The following is a 27,150-nucleotide window of genomic DNA, read 5'->3' as shown; positions in this document are numbered from 1 at the left end:
TTGTTAGGGGATCCAACCTGAGAGGACAGAAATTGGTAACACAACACAGCTGGCTCCTCAGGTAGGGCTTCTGGCAGAAGCCAGAAGAGCAGACAGAGTAGTCTCTGCTGGTAAATTAACTGAAAAAGCTCATGGCTTCACAAGCCTGTTGGCTTCTGCTGCTCAAACAGAATTGATGACAAAAGATGGTGAGTGAAGTCCTTCAGCAGTTTAACTAAGTATCTGTGATGTATCGTATCTAATGAGCTTAAAACATGGAGGTCCAGCACATTCCTGTCAACAGCTCCTGAATACTGCCTCCCTTTTTGTTCTGATTTTTGCAGGCTGTCAGGGTATCGGAGCAATTTACCTAAGGTTTTCTGTACAATTGCCCAGCATAAATGCCATCAGAAGAGCCCAGATCCAGCTACATCACCTGTTGAAAATAACAGATCCTGGAGATTAAGGATGTTTTTCAGAAATCTTTACCACGTAAGAGAGCTGGATGTGCTGGGTGTTGTTTGGTATGCTGCCTGGCTATGGAGCTATACTATTTAACTAACACCAAGCTCCTAAAGGTCACGACTGATGACAGACTGCACACAGATGGGTTTTCCAACCTTAAGATAACTCTCGGCAGCTGTCTCCTGCATTTAAGGTTAGTTTTTTGCCTTGCCACTGGAAAGGCATTATTTACAGGTCAAAATCCTCACTTTGTCACATCTGAACCCAAGGAACAGCTGCTCTGTACTGATCATAAACAGCAGTAAATTCTGTCCTAATGGCTTAGGGCTCAAGTGTTGCCTTGGCACAGGAAAAAGGCCAGATATTAATGAACATGGAGGACATCTATAAAGCCATTAATAAGTTGATTTTTAAAAAATAAACAAAAACAACAACAAAAGCCCAGCTTCTTTCCTTAGCTTCTACTTTGATGTACAATTCAGTGAATTATATTTTAAACCTTCTGTAGTTCTTTCTGTTTAATAAGGCATTTTCCAGTCACAGAACCCTCTTCCTTTGCTGCTGCTATGTTTGCAGCCTCCCCATGCTACCGAAGGTCTCTCACTGTTGAGCGAGTATCTTTGCTTTCTCACCTTCCAGTATTGTTTTTTCTTGCCATTGACTTCAGAAAAAAATTGCCTGGGGCTTTTGGGAAATTGTCAGAAAGGAATTTTTCTTTCAGTGCAAAGCACAAGCTCTCCATATGTGTTCCACACTTGACAAAAGCACTGGGTGTGGGTGGTGGCTAAAGAAGCCTTCATCCATGTGATTGTGGAGATCCACAGAGGAACATCTCCTCCCGTTCCTTGGGACAGACTCCTCTTTTCTCCATGTCCTACTCTGGAGCTGGGCCTTGCAAACATCCCCACTGCTCTGTTGATAGCAGTCAGCTGTGTGAGGATGTTGTATCCCCATTTTTACTCGGAATCACTTCAGCACCTGGGCGTTGCTCTTGTACCCAGAGAAGTCAGGAAGAATCCTCCTGCCATCTCTGTGACTTTAGTAGGAGCACAACTGGAGCATTAATTGTGCTGCTTGGAATGGATCTATGATGCTTTGAACATTCCTAATGCAACCTTCATGGGTCATCACTCAAACAAAGCTGGGTTTCTCCTCCTCTTCTGAATATTACTGATGCATGAGGAGATACAGATTCGGTTAAGCTTTGGCTCCTTAAATTAGAAATGTGTGTGTGCCTTGTAGTCCGTTGAGTTAGAGGTGCTTGTACCTGTGGGCTTTCAGAGATACGTATAATTGATCCTGCACTGAAGTGGAAAAAAACACATTCAACTTAGAGAGTAAATGGAAACAATCATCAGCCTCTGTGGGGACTACATTTAGATAAGTCCTCCTAGCAGCAGGCTACAAGACAGTATGCTTTTGCTCTTGGGACATGGTATCTTTTCTTAGAAACTATTAATAGTATGAAGCACTATCTAGTGCTCACTTTCTCACAGAAATGTTTTATTTATATTCACAGCTCTGCGCTCCTTACAACATTATTTTCCACCGCCGCCACCCCAAATAAAGGTTCTTATTCCAGTGATCATTTGTGGGCAAATGAAAGCAGACCAGACGAGAGCTGCCTCACAACAGGTGGCTTTCCTTTCCCAGGACCTATGCTCCCAAAGTAGTCATCAACAAGCAACCTGTAACCCTACAGACTGTCTTGCAGTGGGCTTCACAGCCTCAGCCTCAGGCCTACGGCCACACCAAGAAGCCTTTTATCTTCTACCATAAGCAGGACACCTTTTCTTTCCTTTTTTTTTTTTCTTTTTAATATTATTTTATTTATTGTCTATTTTTTTCTGCTCTGGTAAGGCTATAAGATGCCCTTCTACTGTTTTCCAAGGTCATGTTCTTTAGAAAGCCTCAATGTTGGACTGCAAACAGTGGCTGAAACTAAGTCTAAGCTTCGTAGTAGCAAAAAGGGAGGACTAAGAAACATACCTTGTACCTCAGTTCAAACCCAGCCGGCACAGCAGCACAGTGCTGCCTCGCTAATGCACTTTTTTTTCTGGGCACTTTTCTCCAAAGTCAGGGGACAGGCCTGAGCAAATTTCAATGTGAATTGTGATTTCAAGTTACTGCTACCTTGAAAACTTATCTTCGTGAGTTGCAGCTGAAGGTGGTATTACTTGCTTGCTCGATTCTGCTTTCACCTATGGCCATGTTGTTATAGCAAAGCCCCTCCTGCATATGTATGTTTTAAACATATAATTTACAAAGCACCTCAGATTCCTTTGACATGCTAGGCATCTGTTTTCCCCAGCGATTTTCTTGTTTTACATACAATCTGTAAAACAAGTGGAGAACATGCCACTAAGCAAGCCAATTGATATTTCCATAATAGCATCACTAAAATCCTGTGCACGTGTTGCAGGTCACACATGTGAATAGTCTTTAATCACATGCCTGTCTACGGGATCAAGCGTCTACATAACACTTCTTTGGCTTCATGCTGTGATCATGCTGCGATTCCTTGTGGTTTTCACAGCAAGTAAAGAACTCAAATTATAGCAGCCTTTGGTTGAAAACAGGAACGGTGCAAATTCTATCCTTCACAGTAGAACTTCTCTAAATAAGCTATAGCATGATTTATTTATTTTTATATTAACACACATTTCCACTAGCCTGTCACCTTTTTATCACTCTATGAATAAATAAATTGTTGAATTAGATGGGTAATGCTCTGAACGAGCACATTCATTCTCTCAAAATATTAGCCAGAGATCTCTTCAAAATCGCAGTTATTCAGAAACTGAAAAGTAAGTAATATATCGCTTACCTCAAGCAGATTAGCAATGTCCTACTGTTTATTTGTAAGGTACTCCTGAACCACCTTTTCATGCTGAGAAGAAAGGTTCTGGCAATCAGCAGAACATGAGAAGAATGGGGTAGGCTGACTGCTCTAAGTTACAGAACTTTATTTACCAATACAGGTCCAAGCCTATTCTTCTTCTTCTTTCTTGTTCCAAGAATTTTCATTACCAGAGAACAAAAGTGTGAGGTAAACATTTACAGGAAGAGAAAGGGTCTAGATGAAATCCCTGATATTGCTGTTTAGCATTAGAACGCAATCAGCACTGAAGATGAAGAAGGAACACACTTCACAGTACAGGTGCTATTCTGGATGTTGGTCGCTTCCAAGGGAGAAGGACACCTCTTTTTTTTTTTTTTTTTTAAAGGATTCAAACACATTCCAGAACTCTGAGGAATTGAATGCTGTCCAGACGGCCAATTTTCGATGCTGTAGCATAGATAGCTTCTGAAACCGTTTCATACATGAAGTATGAAACCTATGACATAATCAATATACAATGCTATATAGCAGGGTTTACAGTAAATAGTAGGAAATCTGTTATTTTCAGCTACCCTAGTGCTGAACACCAGAACAAGTGTTATTTTTTTACAATGGTAAAATACATCAAGCCTGATGACAGTTGATTTGTTCACATGAACAAGATTTTCAAGATACTCTGTTGAATTTTGCAGCTCCTGTGAAATTGGGTAAGTAGCCCCTTATATAACAAGAAAATCATTTATTTCTTAAAAAAATGCATTATCTGTCTCAGAAAATACCATTAGATCAGCTGTTCAAAGCCATATTCCTGCTGGGAGTTCTTCATGTGTAATAAGATGGTTTAAAAATTCAGCATCATAAACCAGCAAAGCACAGGAGTAATGCTGAACTTCCTGAGACCACTTTTCAAGATGTTCAGGAATCTCAATGTTGGGTGCAGCATAAGGACACGAAGATGAACGTACAGGGTACTCTCTTTGTCTGCATCGCTTTTAGTACTTTAGAGGGAGGAGCATTAGAATAAAACACATTTGAGAAAGTAGTCAAGACAAAAATTATATTATTTTGAGAAGAACATAAACAGAAAATATAAAGGAAGAATACTGGCTAGTAACAAGGTCTGCCAGGTCTACAGATGTCCCAGAACATTTAAATCTGTAGAGGCTACTGACAAGAGGACTGGAAGTCTGCAGAGGCACTGGCACACACACGTTATGCATCTTCAGTCACCAGAGGACGAAATTAAATCCAAGAAATTTAAAATTCCTCCATACCTGGTATTAAGCACAGCGCTTTTTATCAATAGGTTGATTATTGTAATTATTTTTCCTATCTATAAATGTACTTACTGTATTTTTTGTGTAGTCCAGAAAAAGACAGAACTCCACCTATAAATAGTTTAGAAAAGATGGACAGAATGTTTTTGAGTATGTTTTCTCTTCCTGTGTTAGTTTAATGGGATAGATGCCAATGCTTTTATGAATTATGAATGCAGCAGTCTTCTTTCCAAATGAAGATGTTGGAAGTCTGCCACTGGAACGAGGTGCTCATATTACATATTGCCAGCAAATTTCTGTTTCTTTAATGAAAACTAGATTACTAAATCACTTTTCTCCTGAAAAAAAAAAAAAACAAAAACAATCTTGCCTATAGATGTTGCACAGCATATGCTCCTCTAGAATAATAATAATAAAAAATAAAACACGATATAAAACAATTTGAATCACAGTTCTATTAACAGGGAAATTCATAAACTACACCCCAATGTAAATAGCTGTTTGTATACCACCTACCTGCAGCTCTGGCTCCAGGAAGGACTTAGATTCCTCCTTCAATAAATCATAATCAGGACTGATGACTGATTATGCATTTGTTACTAGACCTTTGCGTGTTTTTCCTGTAATGATTCTTTTTTTAGCTGCCTGAAACAAAGTAAATCTTTAATTTAATCAGCAACACTTTTTTTTTTCTCCTGGAAATTTTGTTTGAAGAATCATTGTTCCCTACTTAGGAGCAGAATTTTGCAGCTAAATACCATTCAACGAATTTCTGTTTCATAAATATTGTAGAAGCATTACACAGCTTGTTTTTTTTTTTTCCTTGATTGACCAGTCTCAAGAACACATCTATAAGAAGGGAAATTATTATTTCTAAGGTCATAGAGTATGACCTTTGACAAAACTTATATAATAACATATTCCAAATATTTGGACGTCAAATATTCAACAAGAAAAAGCTTCAAAAGAAAGACAGATAAGCTGCACTCCTCCTGTTGCACAGGTTCTCATAGCAGCAAATATCATCACATAACTGCTCTTTGCCTGTGTATCAGCAAACTGCAGCATTGCTAACAAATCTAAACCAGCCATGGAAAATGTGTTTCACTTAATCGTATGTACATATTGCAAAATACTATATACACCTTCACATTTTGAGTTCACAGGAAGTTATCATCTTCTTTCTGCTAGCATCTAGAAGAATTTTACAAGAGGATGCAAAATGCTTATTGTCTCAGGTCATTTTAATCAGCAACCCTTTCTATTATTTCCTAATCTGAAACATCTCAGATCTCATGCAGCGGTATTACAGGTTTCACATCTCAGGTAAAAAACACGAGTTTTCCTGAATAACATCTCTTCCTCCATTGTTTTTCTTCTCAATAACTCAGTATGTGTGTATATTTTGCAGATGGGGTGCCATATCCAGTCAACTTTAGTGCTTGGCAGGCTCTGCACCCACGAAAATGAATGGTAATGCTCCCTTTGACATTAATGAGAACAAAATTAGGCCATTTAAGTACATTCTGCTTTTTCTATAAGGTAAAACATTTCTGCATTCCATTTTCAATTTTGCGTTTCTGTGAGTTGATACTACACCTACTTCCATGACTAAGCCATAAAGCTAGCAAAGGTTTTAATTGAAGTATTGTTACAAATTAGAGAAAAAGTCAGATAAAACCAGAGATTTTTTTATTGCACAAAATAAATTATATAGAAACAATGCAACAAAACAACTCGAATGTAGGCTGCACAACAGATGTTACAACATGAATATATTTATTGCTTTGAGAAAGGAGCAATTCAGTGCTAGTAAGCAGATTAGTTATACTTCTTGCTCATCTAGATTTTTTTATAAAATTAATCCAACTGGGCTAGAGGCATCTTGCAGCACATGGGTCATACCAAACTGCAATTTGTTATCAGTGGTTATAAAGGTGCTGTGAACATTCTTGACATTAGCATGAAGCACTCCATTTAACATCACTGGTACTGAAACTTACAAGTAGTTACATAATTATAAATATTACATATCAGTCATATTTAATACACAAGATTTGAACAGGTCCATTTACAGGGTTAGCGTGAGCTACTGCTCTAAAACCTTGTTTACAAATGTAGATGCATCTTCAAACATGCACCAAAAGGCAGTACCACAGCTTTTTGTCAAAATGGAAATTAGTGCCAGCACTTCATTTACCTAATTGTTAAATTGCTCTCTAGTGCTAACTCAGTTATAGGCATCTCATTTTTTCCAGGGCCACAACTCAGTTTCTAATGATGTCAGCACATATGAAAAAATATTCCTTTGGTAGAACTGGATGAAATTTACAGTGTTTTTAAACACTTTGAAACACAAAGTATTTGGCTCTTTAGGAGACACAAGACTGCAACACTGGTATTGCATTCATAGCCCAAATGGATTTAAGTTTTTAAAATGCTACTTTGTGGACCCTGAGATGTTGACCCCCAACGAATCCATATGTAAATTAGCTCTTAAGTTATAAATATGTACAATGTTCAAATAATAAAACACATTAGAAACTGATCACTCACAGATCTTTGTGAAGCATGCATATTAATAAGATACTGTTGTGACAAATATTCATAGTTCAAGTGAAATTCTCCCCTTATTTCACAATTCTGCAAGTATTTACTCAGCTGTTTATAACACTGAAACTACTGCTAGTGTATACATTGAATGTTACAAAATTTATTTACTTACAGGAAGGTTAGTATAATAAGATTAAATTTAAACAATATTAGTTAGACATTGAACAAGCCAACCATGAAAGAAAATTCAGTGAGGAAGTGGGACCTCTGGGCCATTTCGAGTCTTAGCTACAATGGCAACTACACAAAGTAACTCCACTGAAGACTTTAACCACTGAGAAGACCCTGTAGAATCTCACTGAAACAAGTAAATAAAATTTGGACTGTACATGAATAACTACAAACAAATGTGGTCACCAGTCTCTACTAGTACTCCAATAAAATTCTCTGTTTTGATCTTTTTTTTTTTTTTTGAAACTGTGTAAATCCACTACATTGAGTCAAAATATAGTTAAGGATGAAGTTTTGAATAGCCTCAAAATGTTACAAGAAATGAATTATTCTGGATTAAAAACAAACAAACAAAAAAGCCAAAAAACCAAAACACTATTTGTACAAATATTCATAAACTTTAGTGATGCAATCAAATTCCATGCATGTACCTAGCAGTAGTTTCCTTTGGAGGAAAATTATTAAACTTGACTAATCTGGCACATTTTTCATCTGGGGGAATCGCATTTTAAATACCATATGTAAATTTTTGTCACTGTTTTATATAAATGTTCGTAAGTATAATAAGATATAACTGAATAACCAAATATGCCCTAAAACATCTATTAAAACACAAACACCACAAAAGTCTGCTAGTATTTTTATAATTATTATGATGTAGGAATGATCTAAGGCAGGATGAAGCTAATATCAAAGATGAAAAACAGCACCACCAATCCATGTTTTGCAAACAGGTTTCTGATCGGACAGAATATATGACAGCAGAGTTACATCCATTTCATTAAGTTCAGGTAACAAATGCATTTAGCCCAGCTGTACTAACTATACAGCTTCACACAGAATAAACATTCCATAAATCAACAGAAAATGCATCTGAGCACAACAAATAAAAATATGTAAGTGATTCTCTAAGCAGCATTTTGTTTTTTTTCCAAAACATTAACATAGATAGATATTGGACTGATTAAATATCTACAAGTGCTTTTCCTTTACAAAAATACATATATTCTTAATAGTAGGATAGACTGTCATTAACAATGACCTGTGTTTTTTCACTTCAATTTGAATGATTTATAAGCTAAATTTTACAACCACAAAAAGGTTTATTTGTAATATGATGTTATCACTTTTGACAAAAAGCTTAAAACATTTTATATTTTAAAACAAATTAGCAACATAACAACACAGTATGTTCTATGAGTTCCTAAGTACTGTGAGGGCTGTTATATTAAAAACCAATAGCTACTGATCAAATGCAAGGAAGCATTAGAACATTATTACTGCTCACCATAGGCTCCTTTCTTATCATAACTTGGATCACAGCTTATATAAGGACACTTAGGCCCCCATCCCAAAGAAAATCCATTGAGACTAACTCTATAGCATCTATTCAGGAGCCTGGAACATCCAACAATTCAGGCTCTGCATTTAAAAAAAAAAAAAAAGGCAAAATAACTTTCCTGTCAACAGTTAAGTCTGCAATAAGGGAAAAAATGATGCACTGCTTCATGCTTATTTTAAGAAGCTCGTATTTGAGAAAAAAATTATTACCAGTAAGTTTTTAGAATGAAATATTTCAGTCAACTAAATAATTAACTTGCCCTATTACTTTCCAGTTTAGTTATTCACTATTCTGGAAAAGGAAGTTAGGGTATTTAGATTTCTTTATTGTATTTTATACTGCACAAGTAAAATAATCGACTTCTTGCTAATCAATGGTCTCATGTTGAGGACAGCAATGCCATTTGCTAAAAAAATATCTATAAAAATCTGTAAAACATAATATTTTCTCATCTTCCAAGTCTGTCCTTTCCACCCTCCAAAATATCACTGCACTACAACTAGAAAATGCCAAAGTAGCTTGGTGAATATTTTGTGCTTCGGAAGGTTTACAGGATTGACAGCACACCGAAGTATTTGATTAGTTCACAGGCCAGGTATAGCAGACACATCAGTAATGCAAGCCTTTGTGCTCTTTTTGAACGTTAGCTATACTCATAGAGCTACTCTAGGTCTGTTAACTTTACGCTAGTCCCGTTTTTGTTTTATAGTTTGTTTTGGAAACTTGTAGGTACGCCTTACCCCTTGAGCTGGTGACACACGCAGTCACCACCAGGAAGTTCTGCTGGACCAGCTCCAGATGTAGCTCTCCACCACTGCGCTCCAGTGCCTTATTCCAAGTCAGTTTCTGGGTGGCTTAACTTTGGTATTAAATAGGTCCTTTAAAACTATTAGGCAATCAGATTATCCATAAAAATAATTTGTTTTTTAAAGAAACCTTTTTTTTTTTTGTGAACAAACTAAGTATCTGACAACGAAGAATATTTTAAGATCGATTAGTTATGTTATATTTTTCAGTATAAAGGGGGCAAGTTTCATTTTACTGCATCAAAATTCATGAGAGAACAGCAAGAATGTCTATTTACTCAATATGCTATAATACAAAACAATTTTAGGAGTAGAATACCATCATAAAATATGTGCCTCTCACTTTCTTAGTAAACATCTTTATTACAACTTCATTTGGAACACAAACCTCAGTATGTTAACTAGCAGCACAAATGTTTTACTGTTGCAGCAATCTTGTACCTGATATAGCAACTAACTCTTAACCCTTATTTTGCCGTCCAATCACAATCACAAAAAAGGAAAATGCACAGTAACTACTGTTCATCTCACCCTGTTATCTGTCACATTGTTAAACCTTATTAGATTTTTTTTGTTAAAAATACGACTTACTTCGAATAAAAGTACACTGTATGGTTTAGATAAACATGCAAATCCCAATTAATGCCTCTCTTTGGTTAAAATTAATGTGATTAGAGAAAAAAAAAAATCCACTTGCAGACACCTTTCATTCCAGAATGTCTTCTCCATCCTGAGTCTACTGAACCAGCTCTCTGGTTCTGTACAGGTACAAAAGGTAGCCTGGGCTTATCCACCAGTCTACAGAGCTCTTCCATTTCATTGCCACACACCAGCACTGCGTGGATTTAAACTGCTTGCTAGAGAGCAAAACAACATCCTTTTTAACTGTGTTATACATCTTCTGAAGTCAGGTAGCTTGCTATCAGATAACTTGGGTGGAAGAATCTCTCAGTTAGAAATCCCTTAATAGATCTCCTATTCTGGAATCTGATGTTTTTACCTGATCCAAGGGCAGTATAGTAGTGGAAAAAAACAAAACAAAACAAAAACAAAACAAAAAAAACTTAAACAGGTAGATCTGCTTACGAAGAAAAAATATTACAAGTCTTTTGGAGGATATCCCTACAAAAGGACATTTCAACTGAGGCCTGAAGACTAGATTCCCCATACATCATAAAACTAGTAGTTGGAGCAGTTGGAAGCTTTTCACGTTTCCTTTAGCGTGAATCAAACCCCTTGAATCGTGGAATCCATCCTGGAACATGCTCCAGTAGACTGTGATCCTTCCTCAAACAAACTTCTCTAGCTGAACACCTCATGGAAGCATTATCTCATTCAAATTGGATATAAAGGATTCAAAATGCAGAACTGTTAACATTTTGGTGAAATCCAGGAGAGACTAACTTAATTCCAAAAGAAAACATGAATTTCTTTGGCATTAAGCATTAGCTTTTTTAATGTCACGGTGGCACCTGCTTCTAACTTGTTCTAAGACATGCAGTGGAGATGCAGAGTGTCACCTGCTGGCTCTCAGAGCTAGAAAACTGATGCTGTGGAGCTTTTCTGGACTCAGTTCAGGTGTGCCCTCTGTCCAAAAAGGTGCTGTCATAACAATCAGCAATTTGGTATCTGTACTGCAAAAGGAGGTCTGTCACATAGTCTGGGTTTGTTTTGCTTTGCTGTCTTCTGCAAACTCTTTTAATAGTCCCTGGCTCTTAAGAGAATCTCCATCCTGTTCAGTCTTAGCTATGAAACTATTTTTATACTACAAGACCAGAAGATTTGCGGGGTTTTAACTGTGAAGGGACACGCCACACATTCTTCTATCTTAGTAGTGGCTGTACCTACGTGATTGTCCCTTTGTAAAGGTAAATTAATCATCAAATTAACCTTTTATAATTATCCACTTTCTTGAACACTTGCTTTCAGCTTGTCTAGGTTAAGTGAAGAAATTGGACCATGCTCTTGATTTAAGCATCTCTACAATGTTTATATACTTGCTGTGGATAGGAACATGTCTTAACTGCTTTGGGTCTTTTCCAGGATAAAAATGAGTTTGATTATTCTATGTTTTTGACCAGTATTTTATGCATTCCCTCTATAAACAGGGCTCAGTACATTTATTTTGTGACTTAAGATTGTTTTTGAACTATTGTCTATTCTACAGAATTTCTACCAGCTGTAGTACCTGGCAGAGCTGGAGACTATTCCTTCTGTCGCAAGCAAAAGGAACAATACAATTCAGTGATTGGTTCAATTAAAGACTAAACACTAGCACTTTTTGCTATTTTAGAAAGCAGCAGAGAAATTCTTTAGTTCTCTTACAAAGCCATGCCTAAAAATTACATGTAGAATGGGTGAGATGGGAACTCTGCACCATCACTTTGTCTGCAGTGGAGAAGAGAGAGTCTATCTTATGCCTAAAAGGAATGTGATAATCTCTTCTCCTACAGATATACTGGAACTGTTTTTGATAACTGCAGCAGAGAAAAGTAGAGTCAGATCTTTGGAGCCTAGGAGAAAAAAGATCAAGATTCAGAATTCAAGGTCACCTCACACAGAAAATGAAATAACTTCAATATAGAAGTATTCTTTTCATATAGTTTCTACTGAGACAGATAATTTGAAATTGAAAAAAAACTGACAGAACATTTATTTTTCTGCTTGTTTCACATGAAAGAAGGCTTTCTCAGTACAGAAAAATTATGAAATACTCTTGCTGAAAATATTAAGACCATTGATAAGATACAGAAGGAAATATTACCCTGCCAAATGCAAATAATGGTTTTAAAATATATTCTGTATTAATAATCAGGCACTTTATATAACATTTTCGGTAAAGTCAAAATAATAGTTTTCATATTTTTTATTTTTATTTTATTTATTATTATTTTTTGCATAATAGCTGCAAGCTAGCTGAGTATGCCCAATATACTTAAGAGTGTTGCATACTGCTAGGACCCAAATCCCAGAAGAACTCATGTGAGCGGTAAGTACAGTAGTGATGAGTCACTTAAGATTATCGTAGTAATCTTATTTGGTATTTCATCCAAATAAAAATGTGTTTTAAAGGACTAGGGCCTTAGCTAGGAGCACTGTAGCAAGGCATGATGGAAAATACATTTCTTGATTATCGAATTCTATACTGTTTGAGATTTTATAGGATCTCACTTGTAAATTCTAGGTAGTTTGTTACTAGACAAATGCAGCACACAGCTATGCCCAATGAAAAGTTGCTTAAAACTTTCATTAATACGTTACCCAAAACAAAAGCAGAGACAATTCTTCTCTTTCAGAAAAAAAAAAAAAAAAGCACCAAATGTGCTAAATAAGAGACAGCAAGTTTAGGTAGTAGTGTCGAATTTTTTAGGTCTTATTCTTCTGCGGCTAGGTGCTGACAATACGGGAAAGCCTAAGAAAAACAGTTGCAGCAACACTTCTTTTATGTTCCTATTCTTTACAAACATGCAGTGGTGACACTTTGTCATGGAAACCTTCAGAAAGTGTGCGCTGTATACAGTAATCTGCTCTGTGATGGAATACGGTGCAGTTCTAGTAGAACGCTTACTACTCATTCCACTTACTCCATCTTTGGCACACAGGAATCTGTACATGCATTCTCACATTCCTATGTTGTTCAGGTATTTTTAATTGGCACAAATGAATCAAATATGCCTATCTGTAGACACATGCCACATACGTACAATACAGAAGAGAATTTCCCTGTAAAAAAGGTGATGCCTGTGTTATACAAGCTGCCCAGTTTAGATATGTATTTCACTGGCACTTCACTGCTACTAAAACTATTAAAGTAGAACAGCACTCAGGCGCTGTGCCATCAAATCAGAAATGCATAAATTGTAGGTAGTTGGCTAGATTATATGCATTTAAAAGCATTTAAGGCCATAATTCTCAGCTGGGAACATTAAATCATATCTATCTGTATTTTCCATACTTAAAATGAAGATTTGCCTTCCGTGAACTAGCTTTAAGTTACACCCAAAAAATACCATGAATTAACAGCATCCAATTTTGATCAAGACAAATTCATGGTTCTCTGAATTGTGAATACATAAAGTCATTAAACATCAAATCTTCTATCAGGATGTCATTCAGAAAACATCACAAAGTAGTCAAATTTCAAGGGTCCTGCTTGCTGGATGAAAAGTTCTGTGTAAGACAACTGAAAATGCATTAAAATTAACACGTTGTTCTTTTTCTTTTTCCCCATCAAATCTGTTCAAATTTGTCGAAACAGCAAGAGCAATTCTTGAGAAAAAAAACTGTCCCCCAAACCAAGCAGAAATTATGCTGAAGAGTAGTATTGTTTCATGATAAACTGAAACAGCCATTTTATGTTAGGTGAATCTACAGTGAAAATTCTGGTATAAAAACACGTGAAATATATAAAAAACTGTAAGGTGTCATTTGCATGTGCACGTAAATATTTACAAATAATATCCTATTTATACCATATAAAACAATTGTATATACTAAAGGTAACAATGACTTGCAATTAGAATGCATGCTCTGATCTGACAAGCTGCTCCTTGAGAAGGACCTCCATGCACACAAAGAACTTTTTCTCTGCAAAGAAACAGTGCCCTCCCTACACGGAGTCTCTTCTCACTTCTGTCAAGTAGCAGCACATTATACACCGTGTGGACGAAAAGATGACCACTTCCTGCAGCCAGCATGTGGCCCTGTTCCCACCCACAGGGTGGGCGAAGCAGTGCCTGTACCAGTCAGCACGTTATGCCTGTAGAAAGGAGCAGCACCTTCCTGAACGTTTTGCTTCCCTAGGTTCACTGGCATCTGCACAATATGTGCAACCTTGACCTGCAATGGCAGGTTTCCTAAACAGACTGCTACCGACAGCATCTTTATTTCTGCATGTCACACGGGCTTTGGAGTGCAATGGCAGGACTTAACCTAACTATGTACGGGTTCCTCAGGTCATCAACGTTGCAACTCCTGCAAACACTAAGGGGGCCAGATTTAATCCACAACATACACGCTTCTCCTACAGAAACATACTAACGTACGTGAATATACATTTAAAAAGGAGTTACAGCCTTGCATCTATCTTTTATACCTGGTCCCAAGGTTTTCAAGATAGAATTTTCACTTTGTCCTAAGTACGACTAGATTAGCTTCTGAAAAGTTGATTTGGTTCTTTTCTGTTGCATGCAAAAGGCATAGGAAAGTAAATAGCTATCTACAATACTAGCAGGTGTGTATTAAGTAGAAATTATATAAAGGTACTGAACTACAGATATCTCCACGGAATTTGAAGTAAAAAACTCATTTGATTTTTAAGCAGAGCAAAGACAATGGAAGACTACAGGAAACATGCATTACTATGCTCCCTGCAACATCACCAGAAACCTCAATAGACATTCTATACTTGAACAATTTTGCTTGCAACACCTAAGGCAACAATCACTCTTCTATCCAGCACTACCAGACCTTAGGAAAAAAACAATGATCCGAACAATTATTTTGGTCAGACTGCTTATCTTCAGTATTGCATTGCCTCTAATTTTATGGAAATAGTTTTATGACATGGCTTCAACTAGTGAAAAATTTCTACAATGAATTCTAAGCCCCAGATAGTCACAAGAGATATATAATGTAATTAAAGCTATGTTATTTTTTTTTAGCATAACCTTCACCCAATCTTAAAAGGAAGTGCTCCTTCACCCAATCTTAAAAGGAAGTGCTTACCATGAAGTGCAATAACTATGTGTAAATTTTGCCTTGGCTGTAACCCAACAGTGAAATTTGTTTCATAGATAAATTATTTTAACTTCATTTTTATGAAGGCTTTATTAGAAGAAATGTAACCTGACCAGAAGCCATTTTCCAAAAATAGCTGTATCCCAAATTCCAATCTTTAGGGTAGCCATAGAAAAGTGCAATCACAAAGGCTGCTATGCTTTTAAGCAATATTGGCAGAGTCTATTTAGACAATTTAAAATTACTTTTTTGAATTATCATGTTAAACATCTCTTGTTAAGGGTAATTAATCTTCATTCACTACAAAAGAACTCTTGCACACTCATGAGTGAGCTATACCTGGACCCATGAGAAGCTTATCAAGAAAAAGGTAGTGGCACAATCACCACTTTTCTAAATATATTTTCTATACAAAATATCTTCAAGGTATAATCCTTAGCTATTTGTACAGTACTCTATGATTTAAACAACAATATTCAGTAAAATAGTAAGTGTGTGAAACTGCAACACCACATGGAATGAGCACTTTGCCATTTTGCTAGTGTAATCAATATTAGGACCAGAAAAATTTTCTAACACACAAGCAAAAAATATTCCATAGTTTTTGAATCTGGACTGTACACTTCATGATTTTGGCTATGATTTGCAGCACACTTGTAAAATTCACAAATATCTTATGCACATTTCAGTAGCAGAATGGCACTTGGCTTGCTCTAATAGAAACAACAAAGATGCAACTGACAATTTTAAGAAAGACAATGTCCTTATTTGCATGCTGAAAATCTGGTTGTGTCCCCCTAATCCAGGCACATCCATTCATTGTGCAATCTGTCGATGGGTAAACAAATAGTGCAGGATTCATCTCAGTGGGATCTGGCCCTTTGGTCTAACCGAAGTCAATTCTAGGTCGATACTGAAGTACCATAGGATAAGACTAAAAACAAAAGCAAGAGAAAAACAACAACAGACAAGAATAACATGAAGATATAATTCACAAAAAATACTAAGGAAATGCAATTAAAGTTTGCCTTAAGAATAGCCAGAGCTTCTCCCTATGATACATATATATTGCAATCAGTTTTATTTATATATATGCAATAATTCTATACATTTCAACAATTAATTCCATAGCTGTACTTCAAATCTATATCTTATCTCTAAGTCAACTGTAATTATTTGTCATAAATATAAAATTCCTGTATCTGAATTTTATGTATTTCATGATTTTTATGTTTTATGACACATACTGGAATGTTCAAATAAATCCTCTTATGTCTGCATTGCTGACATAATCCTAAAATTTTACACTTTGTAAAACAAGGTCCATCTATAGATGATGTATACAGTTTGATTTTTACAGGAGCTAGGTTCCTCTGGTATTAAAAAAAAAAAAAAAAGCACACTACCACCACCAAAAAAAACCAAAAAAACTCAGGTCAAATTGCTGTCAGCTGATTTTCTGAAAAATGAGGGCTGACTTTTCCCCCTCCCTGAAATCCAAACTCATCAACTTCAGATCTAGCAATACATTTTTATTAGTTCTTATTGCGAAAAATTAGCAAATAAACTATCTGAATCCCTTAATTGGACAAAACTGTTGTGGTATGAGAGGTAAGAATAGGCTTCCAGAAAGTGTCATAGAATATCTCAGTGCTTGCTGCTGGAAGTTGTTAACATCTCTTTTTTTTTTTTTTCACTCTGTCAGCATTTCATTTAAGTCTGACATTTTCCTCTTAACTTACTGATCATTTTCTATAGCATAAAAATCAGGAAAATCTTATTGTTTCAGCAACTGCATGGGCTTAAGTAGCCTCTGCCATAGGGCATAGATAGTTTAAGTCTTTTTTATTGCAAATTTGGAAAAGTCAAGAATTATTACAGAAGCTATCATTAAAACCAGTAATATTTTACTGCATCCTTCAAATGCAAGACAGACAAAATTCAGAGACCAAAAAAAGAAAGGTACCACTGCAGAGACCTACACAGCTTAAACTTTTCATGCTAGGGTACTGAAATGATCAGCAGAACTAAATGTGAACATACTTGCTGAGGATTTAAAAACTGGAGTGCAGAGAAATCAAAACATAAAACCAGAAGTATTCAGCAGTAGCAAGAGCATTTAGTAGAGAAGACAGGGAGCACCGTGTGTAATTAACACATGTATTTGTAGTATAAGAAATTGGTCTGATTTTCTCAGCTAGGATATGGCTACCACCTTTTTAAATGCTATTTCACTTGTTCTTCATGCTTCAAAACAAATACTTTGATTACATAAATTGCATCTAAAAATACTCAACTCTAATTGGAAGTGCATACAGGCAGAGACCTCACTGAAAAATCTGCCATGTAAACAAGTGCTGTTACAAAAAAATACAAACCAACTGTACTAATAAAATACAATATGGTGGAGCAAGTATAGGTAGTGAGGTAGGCATGACTGTAAAGCAGATCACTCCCATCCACAGCAGGAGCAACCCTCTATAACTTTTTTTTCTCAAGTAAAAACATTACTTCAGACTTTCAAAGTTACTTTTAGAAGAAATTAATTCAATTCAAAATGCTCAATGAGCAAACTGAAACATTGCTTGATATATAGAGAAAAAAAACACCAAGCTGATCAATGAAATCTAGGAATCGACTTCAATTTGCAGACTCTGGAGGTGTTTGTTGTATTCTACAGGTAAGTCATTATTCTATTTCTAATTTGAAAAGAAGTGAAAAGAATATAGTAGCAGAAAAAATTAACACTTCTTCTCTCCATTAAAAAGAACATACGAAGTGCCTTAAAAATATGAAACCAGCGTGGTCTTTTTTGGTTCACTCTTCAGTTTTGATCCTTTGTCAGTGACTGCCCAATGCTACTTGTTAGAAGGATGAGATAACACTTAGAAGGATGAAGTTAGATAACACTTCCACACTGATGTTGATATCCAACTACAGAATGAAACAAAAAGATAACAGACCTAATGGAAATTAAAAATCTTACCTTTTAAGCACATAAAAACTGATAATTTGAATGGAGTATATTTATTCATTCGATAAAGCTATTATTGAATGAATGAAAATAGCCCTTGCTCATGGTGTTTGCGCACTTTATAATGAGAGATGATATAAAAACTCCACAATTTGGATTACAACTATAGTGTTGACAGGATCTTACTGACTGTAATATGTACAGTCGTGAGTGCCTCTTACCTGATATAAAGTGCCATCCTGTGAGCAGACTTGCGAAGATGAGCAGTTCTGACACCGAAACTGCGAAGGAGATGATTTTCTGATCAGATAAGAGGCATCCACAGCTGGACATATACATTTCTCTTTTTTTATTTTTTAATTTATTTTTCAAATGTAAAATTTAAAATTTATTTACTTGTTTAAAACAAGAAAGAATTCTCTAACGAATAAATGGATCTTTTCACTTAGCTATGCTACCTCTTGACAGGTCCACAGGTGTGCCAGCAAAAGCTCACAGTGAATAGTACCAAAGACATAGCTAATGGATTTACTTGATCTTCATCCAAAAGAAGAGATCGTTAATTAATTACCATTGCAACTTCTGTTTTATAACAAGACCCAACAAAGTTAGGGAAAACAAAATTAGAAGCCCAGATGATACTAGATTTATCACCAGCACAATGTAATTTTTACAGGTTTTAGTTTGTCATCTCTGACTTCAGGGGAATGATTTAAAACTGCATAAAGGAGAAGACGAACCCTTACCTGACTATATTCTGTGTATGTAAACATAGCTTACAAATCTAAGCAAAAGTTGTCAACTTTTATATTTATTTAAGGTTAAAACGATAGTTCTGAGACTTTTGAAAAAAAATAACCAGTATAAATAATGTCCTTTTTGTCAAGATGGCTATTACCGTTGCTTACAAACCAGTGCAACTGCCAAAGGTCCATCTGTAGGCATGGTCTGCAGGACTAAATTTCATGACAACTACCTGTTATCACTAAAGTTGTTGCTTCAACATTTCCTAATAGTACAACGAGTGCTAACAAAATATAAAATGGCTAGGCAAACACATACCACTGGTGTCAAGGCAGTACTAGAAAAATGGTACTTAGGGTGTTACTGGTACAGTTTGGGGTTTCAGTAAACATCAAATTTCAGTGCAATATTATTTTCAAATGTAACTAATACTTTCCTACACACTTTAACACCCTTAGTTCCTATGAATTTTTCACCTTTTTTTTTTTTCCCTCCAGATTAAGGTGAAACTTTAAGAAACTTTTGAATCGTTAACTCCACAGTGTGCTTAATCCTCTGTCTTCTCTGTCCAAGTCCCAGTGCATTTTAATTCCAAGTACTAGAAAGCTTAAAAAGAGTATAGAAAGTTTGGAATTTTCTACAGATTAATAAACTAACTTAAGTGCATAACTTTAGCTGTGCTCCAATATAGCCCCCACTGGTAGTGATAGGCAACAAATCTGCTTGTAGCATAAAGCAGTAAGGAGTAAGGAGTGAAGAGCAATCAATAGCCACATACAAACAAATGAATATATACATTGAAAGAGAAGAAATGGAGGTATGACCTCCAATAAAAAAAATACTTAGTATACAAGGAAATGTAAGAGCTACTAAATCAAACAATATCAGACCTGAAAGAAAGGTTGTTTAATAAATCAAATATTCTAAAATATACACATACGAGAAGAAAAACACCTCTAGCTGTGTTACCTGGATTTTAGTGCTTGTTATACAACATAGCTAAATAACATGGGTTTAGTATTAACAGAAACCATCATAAATCAATTAGATTTCTCCCATAATTTTTCAGTGTTATGGTTTATTACCGACTCAGTAAAACAAATTCTAAATAAAGAACTGTCAGATGCAGATTCCTTAACTATTAAGATGTAAAAGGTCATTAAAAGGAAACTTGCAGAAAATAAGTGCTTGGAGTTTTCAGATAGCTGACTTAAAATTCTGAGCAGGACTTCTATTAAAATTCTGTATACCTGCTAATTTTAAGTTTCAGATTCTACACAATATACTTGCTGCAGAGTTTCACTCACTAGATCCTTTTTAAAATAAGAAATCCAGAAGTCATGCAAAATCAATTTTTAAATTCAGGGTTTTTGAAGGGTCATGGTATATATTTTGTGCCAAGCTGTGAAAGCATGTATACTCTCTACAATAAATACACCAAAACATCATCTATTAATAATGTAACAGCATTTACGTTTTCGCCTCTTAGTCTCCATCTTGTCATATAGATGAATTCCATAGTATGATCCTTTCCCATGATTTCTCCATTGCATAGTACATCCAGCTTAAAATACAACAGAACAAACAGTAAGACAAACTTATGTAAAATTTTAATGACTAAATAAACTCTTAAGAGAACCTCTGAGAATGAATCCCAGAACTTCTATTATAATACAATGATTCTGTCAGAAATATGTATCAAATCTTAATAAATCCAACATACTGACAAGGTGCTATTTTGTACAGTAGTATTCCAATTTATTTTTTTCACTTTTATGTTTTCAATGAAAATGTTGACAGAAGAAAATCTACTAAACTACGTAGAAAATCACTAGTAGATAAGTGTTTCCTCTATTTATCAATGCCACACAGTGTCTGTTTGAAGATAAAGCCTTGTGTTACATATTGAAGGTACTCTGCAATGCCCTTTCAAACCCAAACTTACAAAACCAAAGTACTGTAATTGTCAGCTTTTTAAAATAAGTTATGAATTAACTTAAAAATTTTAGTTTAAAAATAACTATAAATTACAAGGTAAATGCATTTCTGAGTATAAAGACATGATTCTTCATTAACTTGAGGACTAAAGGCATAAGCAAAAAGGTGTTTATCTTACTGTTAAAGATGACTGATTTAAACTGTATTATATCATCTTAAGTTTACCCTCCAGTGAAAATCTATGGCTGTTTTTTCATTACTATAGCCATAAATGCTTTCCTACTTTTAAGAGGAAAAAAATGTTTAAATTTTCAAGTAAGCAGATACCACACGACACAGAACTTTAAGGTGTCAGAGTGAGATTAATTAACGTAAAACTAAACCAAATGACAACAAAATGGCTAGTTGGCACATCACAATAATGTGATAAACTCAAGTTTATAACTCTGCAACCCACCCCTCTCTCCATAAAATTCCACGTAAATCCAGAGAAGGTATACATATATATGTAAATTCTTCCTTTTGAAAGATTCAAATATTCAAATGGTATTTTTTGTTACTTCTTCCTAATGACCGGATTGTTTTTTATATCTAAAGAAAATGAAATTGAAGAATAACTTGGTGTATGTCTAGTTCATCTCTCCCTTCCCCAACAGCTATTGGCTGAAAAGTTCATTAAGTAACTTTTTTATTAGCCACATGAAAAGAGAGAGCATTTATTTTCACATAAAAATACCTAAACTAATTTATCTCTCAAATTATGACAACTGTATGAGTTTCTTGGTTAGAAAGTTTTAGCCATTGTGATAAAACGAGGACTTCCATTTAAGGACAGAAAATATACCTTAGAACACTGAATAGTACTTAGTGACTCAGACTTAAAGATATTCCTCAAGTTTAAATATGATTGAGTGTCATAAAAATCTAATAGTTTGCAATGCAATAAAAATACAAGCATTGTTCTTTCAAATGTACCTCGTAAGAACTTGGAAGTTTTAATTTTAAGCTGAGAAACTTTTTAATAGTTCCCACAGTCACTCGAGTGGAACAGCGGATAAATTTCTTCATTAAACCCTAAAGCAACAACAGAACAGAAAAAGCATGTTAGAAATTATGGAACTATGCATTCTTGTTTTTCATTAAATAGCATGTAAGCAATCTTTTGTCAAGAACAGCTAGCTGTAAGTGATATTTTTGTTGAACCAGTAATCATTTTACTGCAGTCTTTTAATTCATAATAGCACCACAGGTTCATTTTTGTTCACTTCTTTGAAAGAAGATTTGGATCCCAGTCATTCAATGCACAACATATATGAAGAACAATCCTGAAAGCGTGAGGTAGCTCAACTGCAGCTAACTTTTTTAATATTTCTGTGCTATTCTGTAATCTGCTGGGTAACACAGTTATCTACCATCGATGCTGGAAGATACTATAATCTACCAAAAAGATAAACAAGAAAACTTTTTTTTTTTTTTTTTTAATTCCGAGATGCACGGAATTGTCTCAAACAAAAGGACTAAATGAATGTGGAAGTGGAGACAGGTAATCAACGATCTCTTGTTAAAATTTATTGCTAATTGTTACAGAATGATTTGGTTCCTGCTATTCTGCCAACAATAACAACACAGATTATTTTTACTACTCACTTTTACTACATTATCTCCTGACTGCCCATTGTTGCGTAAACAGTCAAGGCAGATAGCAATCTGTGGGTCACTCCTGTGATAGTCTTTATCTTCTTCATTTTCATCACATTCCTCATCTACTTTGGGTTTATCAGCTTTGGGGTTTTCATCTGTAAAATATGCAGACTGTATTATTTAAGTGTAAAACAACTAAAAGTCACAGTGGCAACAAACATTAACTGAAAACAAACAAAAAAACTTTTTCCTACTTCATTTTCAATTGTGTATTTTTCTTCATGTTAACGCAGCAATTTTAGTTCAGTATATACTTACATTGATCAATTAAAAAAATCTCTGAAAATGAAGTTTTACTACTGAAATTTTAATGTAAAACACACACAAAACATTTCTATGTGACAGGAAATGATTAAACACCCAACTCTTCGGAAAAGGTACCATCTCTTACAGTTTTCAAACTTTTAGAACTTCTCAATTTGAATTTCTGAATTCGAATCCTAAAACCAGCAAGGCTATCTACATGAGGGTGGAGCGTAAAATAAATTTAAAATTTAAACTTTAAATTTAAAGTTCAGTATTATACAAGTTGAAAAAAAAAAATCTAATTTCACCAAAATGGACTCTGCATTCTACAATTAAAAAACATCAAGCCAAGAATGGACGAGAGAAAAAAATAAAACAATTCCCTAACTCCACCCCTCTTTCCATAAGGCATAGTTTGGTGTATCACATTTTTTCCCTCATCTTTCTTGCAAATCCTGGGAATTGTCTACTTCCTGTGTTGTTCTCAGATAGTCAGTGTTAAACTGATTGCCAGAGAATGAGTTAATGTGAAGCTGGTTGCCCTTTGCTTTCTCCAGGTTAGACTGGAAAGTACCAGGAAGGATTTTTTTTTTTCAGTATCACACAATTATCCATAAATTCTATCTAGTAACTACTCTCCTAGTGCATCATATCACCAATGCCTGAGATATGCTTTGCCTTTTTTTTTTCCTCCTCCTTTTGATAATGTGAAAATTGTAATTTTGTGGATTTTATCACAGATCTTAAACACTAAGATTGGGAACTGCACTGGACCTGTGGTACATAACTGGCGGACTCTTAAACTAGACTATGTGACTGCAGGTATTGACAACTGAAATGGTCCCTTCTTACTGAAATTGTTCACATAAAATAATTAATTCTCAGGCAACATTCTAAATTCTTGTTTATATCAGAAAAAATATGTCATATTTTGTCTCAGTGTATTATCAGGGCTTTCAAATGGTTTGTAGAGCCAAATTTCTATAGCCCAAGGACACATTCCCTAACAAAGCTGGATACATCTGTAGCTGCTTAAAATTATATTGTGAGAGTTTGTGATTCAAAAAACAATTCCATCATTCATTATATTTAGTAACTGAACTCCATTAGGCTTATCATTAAATTATGGAAGGTAAGAACCAGAAGAATAAATTGATTAAAAGTAAGTCACATTCTACAAATTTGCAAATTGTAACTTTTCCTCTGTGCATCTTTACTTATATAGCAATAAATCTGTTTTTCGAAACAGTCAACAGGTCTGTATTTCATAAATATTTTCTGAATATTTTTTAAACCGAGAAAGTATATGTTATAATGTTGTAATAAACTAATATAACTTAAACTGTCCTGTACCTTTTCATTTACCTATACAACTGAGGAGAAGAACTCAGCTGCTTATAACAGATGCCAAATGCAAGTGAACAAAACCAGTAAGAAAGAAAATGAAATAGTCTGAAGTTGAAAAAAAGATATTACACAGAATGGAATGCAGAAAAGCACTGCAAGACATTCATGTGACAGCAATCCTTCACTAAAAATAGTGGGATTTGTATTTTTTTTAAGCTTAGCAGAGCCTTTCAGAAATATTTAAAAAGCCCAAATGAAGTAGGATACGCCATTAAAACCCTGAAGCAAAATTAAAGGGGCCTAAAAAGAGGTAGATGTATACCTGACTTAGCAGCTCAATAATGAGCTCTCAAAGTTCATGGGTCAATTACAAAAAAAAAAAAAAAAAAAAGAATCTATATAAAACAATTGTTTAGCATGTGTGGAAAACTGTTTTACTACTTGTCATAACTAATTCTTGACAGCCTCCTACTTCACAGCTGGTCAAACTTAGTAACAGAAAATAACCTGTAAAAAAGACTCAAGTTATTCTATATCTTACTGCATGTAATATTAGGAAAATGAAGAATTCAAATGGAAAAGTGCATGAATGATGACTGTGAGAGCTTAAGGAAATGCAAAAATAATGGTAAAACAGCTAGAGTTTGTAAAACAACCGGTTAAAAGATAAGCAGCAGTAAATGAAGGCCCAGATTTTATTTACATAGATTTGTTAAGAGTTTGTGTCATCTTTGAATTCAGTAAAAATGTACATGCACAAACATTTGAAGGATCAGGGCTTAGTGAGGAGCCGAAATGTTACCTAGAATGAAGTAACACTGAGGGAGGAAGAAACAAAACAAAACATCACCTTGTCCATTTTCTTGAGGTTTGTTTTTCTTCCAAAATTCAATTTCTCGCTGCAGTTCCTCTAGTTAACATCAAAGAACAGTAATATGAATTTTAAAATCAGTACTACAGGTTTATCATTAGAAATAGTCATATTCGCTCCATCCACCCAAACCAGTACCCAAAACCAAATTAGAAACTTACGCTCTCGAAGTCCAGGCACCAGCTTAAATATAATTTCCTCTAAGGTGTTATCCAGCCTTTCAAAGGGAAAAACAATACATTTCACATTAACTAGAAACTAGCATTTTACATATTGACTTTAAAAAACAAATACTTTTGAATAGTAAAATGAATTGTGTGTTTCTGGTAAATAATACATCATGGAAAAAGTAGTTGATTTTAGCTTGAGAGAAAAAAACATGCATTAAAGCTTATTTCAACTACCTCCGGAATGGATTTCTTCTAGAAATTACCAGGAAGTTTACATTTTAATGTATCAAGACAAAAAAGAAGGGAAAGTGAAAAAACATTATTCTGTAAAGTATTTCTCTATAACACAAATTAAAAACAAACAAAAAATATGTTACTGCAAAGAAAATTTAGAAAAGTGATATCAAATCTTAAGGCCCAGGTCATGAGTAATAAGCACGAAAATGATACACTCCATTATCATACTGATTTTAAGAGTTCAAGTCCTTTCTAATACATCTGAGGAAAAATTGAACCTGTTCCCTACTCATTACAACATAGACAAACCAATACGGGCAGCATAAAGAAGCCCATACAGCATCCATGCTACTCTGGCTAGACAGTTCTCAGTACCCAAGTTAATTCACCAAAAATAGTTCTATTTATATCTGCCATGAGTTTGTCTAGCAGACAACAAGACACAGCATAGGCATGTCTTCTGATACCCTGATCTGATATGATCAATTACACTCTGTAGTGTCAAAAATAGCTATGACAGTACCTTCCAGAGGTATTTACAGTGCATTTACCTTTGTTGTTGAAGCTAAAATATTTTTCTTCCCATTCTTCAGATTTACTAGTCTCCTATCCATTTAGTATATCATCTGCTTTTACACTCCATCTCACTTATCCTTCAGTTTCCTCTCTCTCATTGTTTCGTTTTTCTTCTCTGCCCTCTACATCTTCCCTTATGAATAGTAACTCACTGTCCACAGCCTAACAAAAACCCATGACAAAACCAAGTAATACAGACAGAGAAATTAATTACCTTGAAATTAATCCTGAAACTACAATATAATAATCGCCTTTGCTATATTTTAAATTGTCTTAATTCATCTTCTCAATTATGATACATATCTATCTCAATATACACATAGAATATAAAGTTCTATTTGTACATGTATGTATATATACTATTAACAATACATTATAGGCCTGTTATAAAATACTATTCACTATCTCTTTTTCACTAGTGGTGGTAAAGTAGGAAAATTACAGGATGATTTTACTGTTGAGGAATGCTGGATGAAATTTTAATAGATAGTAAGTCACATGTTATACTAAATACAGCAGCATTCCAAGTTCTCTTCTCAAAATAATGTGTGTAATTAAAAGTTTACAAACAGACACATTAACCAATCATCTTGTTTTGAGACCAATTCTCTACGTCACTTAATTGTCACTTCATGGAGACAGTCATAAAATAAGAATATTTATATTTAAGCTACCACCATGATCCATTTTTAAATTGTTTATTTATAAAGGTGAAAAAAAAAAAGCAAACAAAATTTCAGCAAGTGAAATACACTGCCCCGAAACCAAAGCAGCATAGATAACACTTTCTCATGAATGAGAAGGAAAACAAAGTCATGGGACATCAAAACACTGATTGTCCGATACATGAAACTACAGGTCTACCTTTCCAAATGGCATACTTGCTCTTCTTGCCTCTCAATATCTAACACAACTAGATGGTACTGCTTTCTATGAAGTTCCCACAGGGGACCACTGGGAACTTGTGAACCTGTCCTGGAAATGGAAAATATGCTATTACTTGGAAACAATTCCACTTTGCAAGAAAGCTCCAATCTTCGTAACTTACACATTAACAGAAAAGAAATTAGGACTTCAAGAGAGAACCTCACTACCTTCAATCAAAAATCCTG

General features: G+C 34.9%; 1 protein-coding gene and 1 long non-coding RNA gene across 4 annotated transcripts in view; one reads left to right on the top strand and one right to left on the bottom strand.

The window, feature by feature from the left end:
* Positions 1-8: 8 nt before the first annotated feature.
* LOC310902145 lies at positions 9-9,211 on the top strand. The gene is made up of 2 exons (XR_014586518.1): positions 9-637; positions 1,964-9,211. It is a non-coding gene; the product is annotated as an uncharacterized lncRNA (long non-coding RNA).
* The window catches only part of PCGF5 (polycomb group ring finger 5), a 60,721-nt gene continuing 39,809 nt past the window's right edge, over positions 6,239-27,150 (bottom strand). For 2 of the 3 annotated variants that reach the window (XM_083843174.1, XM_083843173.1), the window contains exons 4-9: positions 25,217-25,272; positions 25,035-25,094; positions 22,538-22,686; positions 21,866-21,964; positions 20,427-20,516; positions 6,239-16,168 (exon numbers count right to left, since the gene is read on the bottom strand). In XM_083843174.1, the coding sequence (XP_083699300.1) occupies positions 16,121-16,168; positions 20,427-20,516; positions 21,866-21,964; positions 22,538-22,686; positions 25,035-25,094; positions 25,217-25,272 (502 nt within the window). In that variant the 3' untranslated portion in view covers positions 6,239-16,120. Of the gene's footprint in view, positions 16,169-18,429; positions 18,490-20,426; positions 20,517-21,865; positions 21,965-22,537; positions 22,687-25,034; positions 25,095-25,216; positions 25,273-27,150 lie in introns of all 3 variants that reach the window. The other variant, XM_083843172.1, reaches the window with a different exon arrangement.

This window comes from Anser anser (genome assembly GCF_964211835.1).
Source record: "Anser anser genome assembly, chromosome: 7".
NCBI lineage: Eukaryota > Metazoa > Chordata > Aves > Anseriformes > Anatidae > Anser > Anser anser.
Note: the sequence above shows the minus strand (reverse complement) of the source record. Positions and strands in the feature narration are given on the sequence as shown.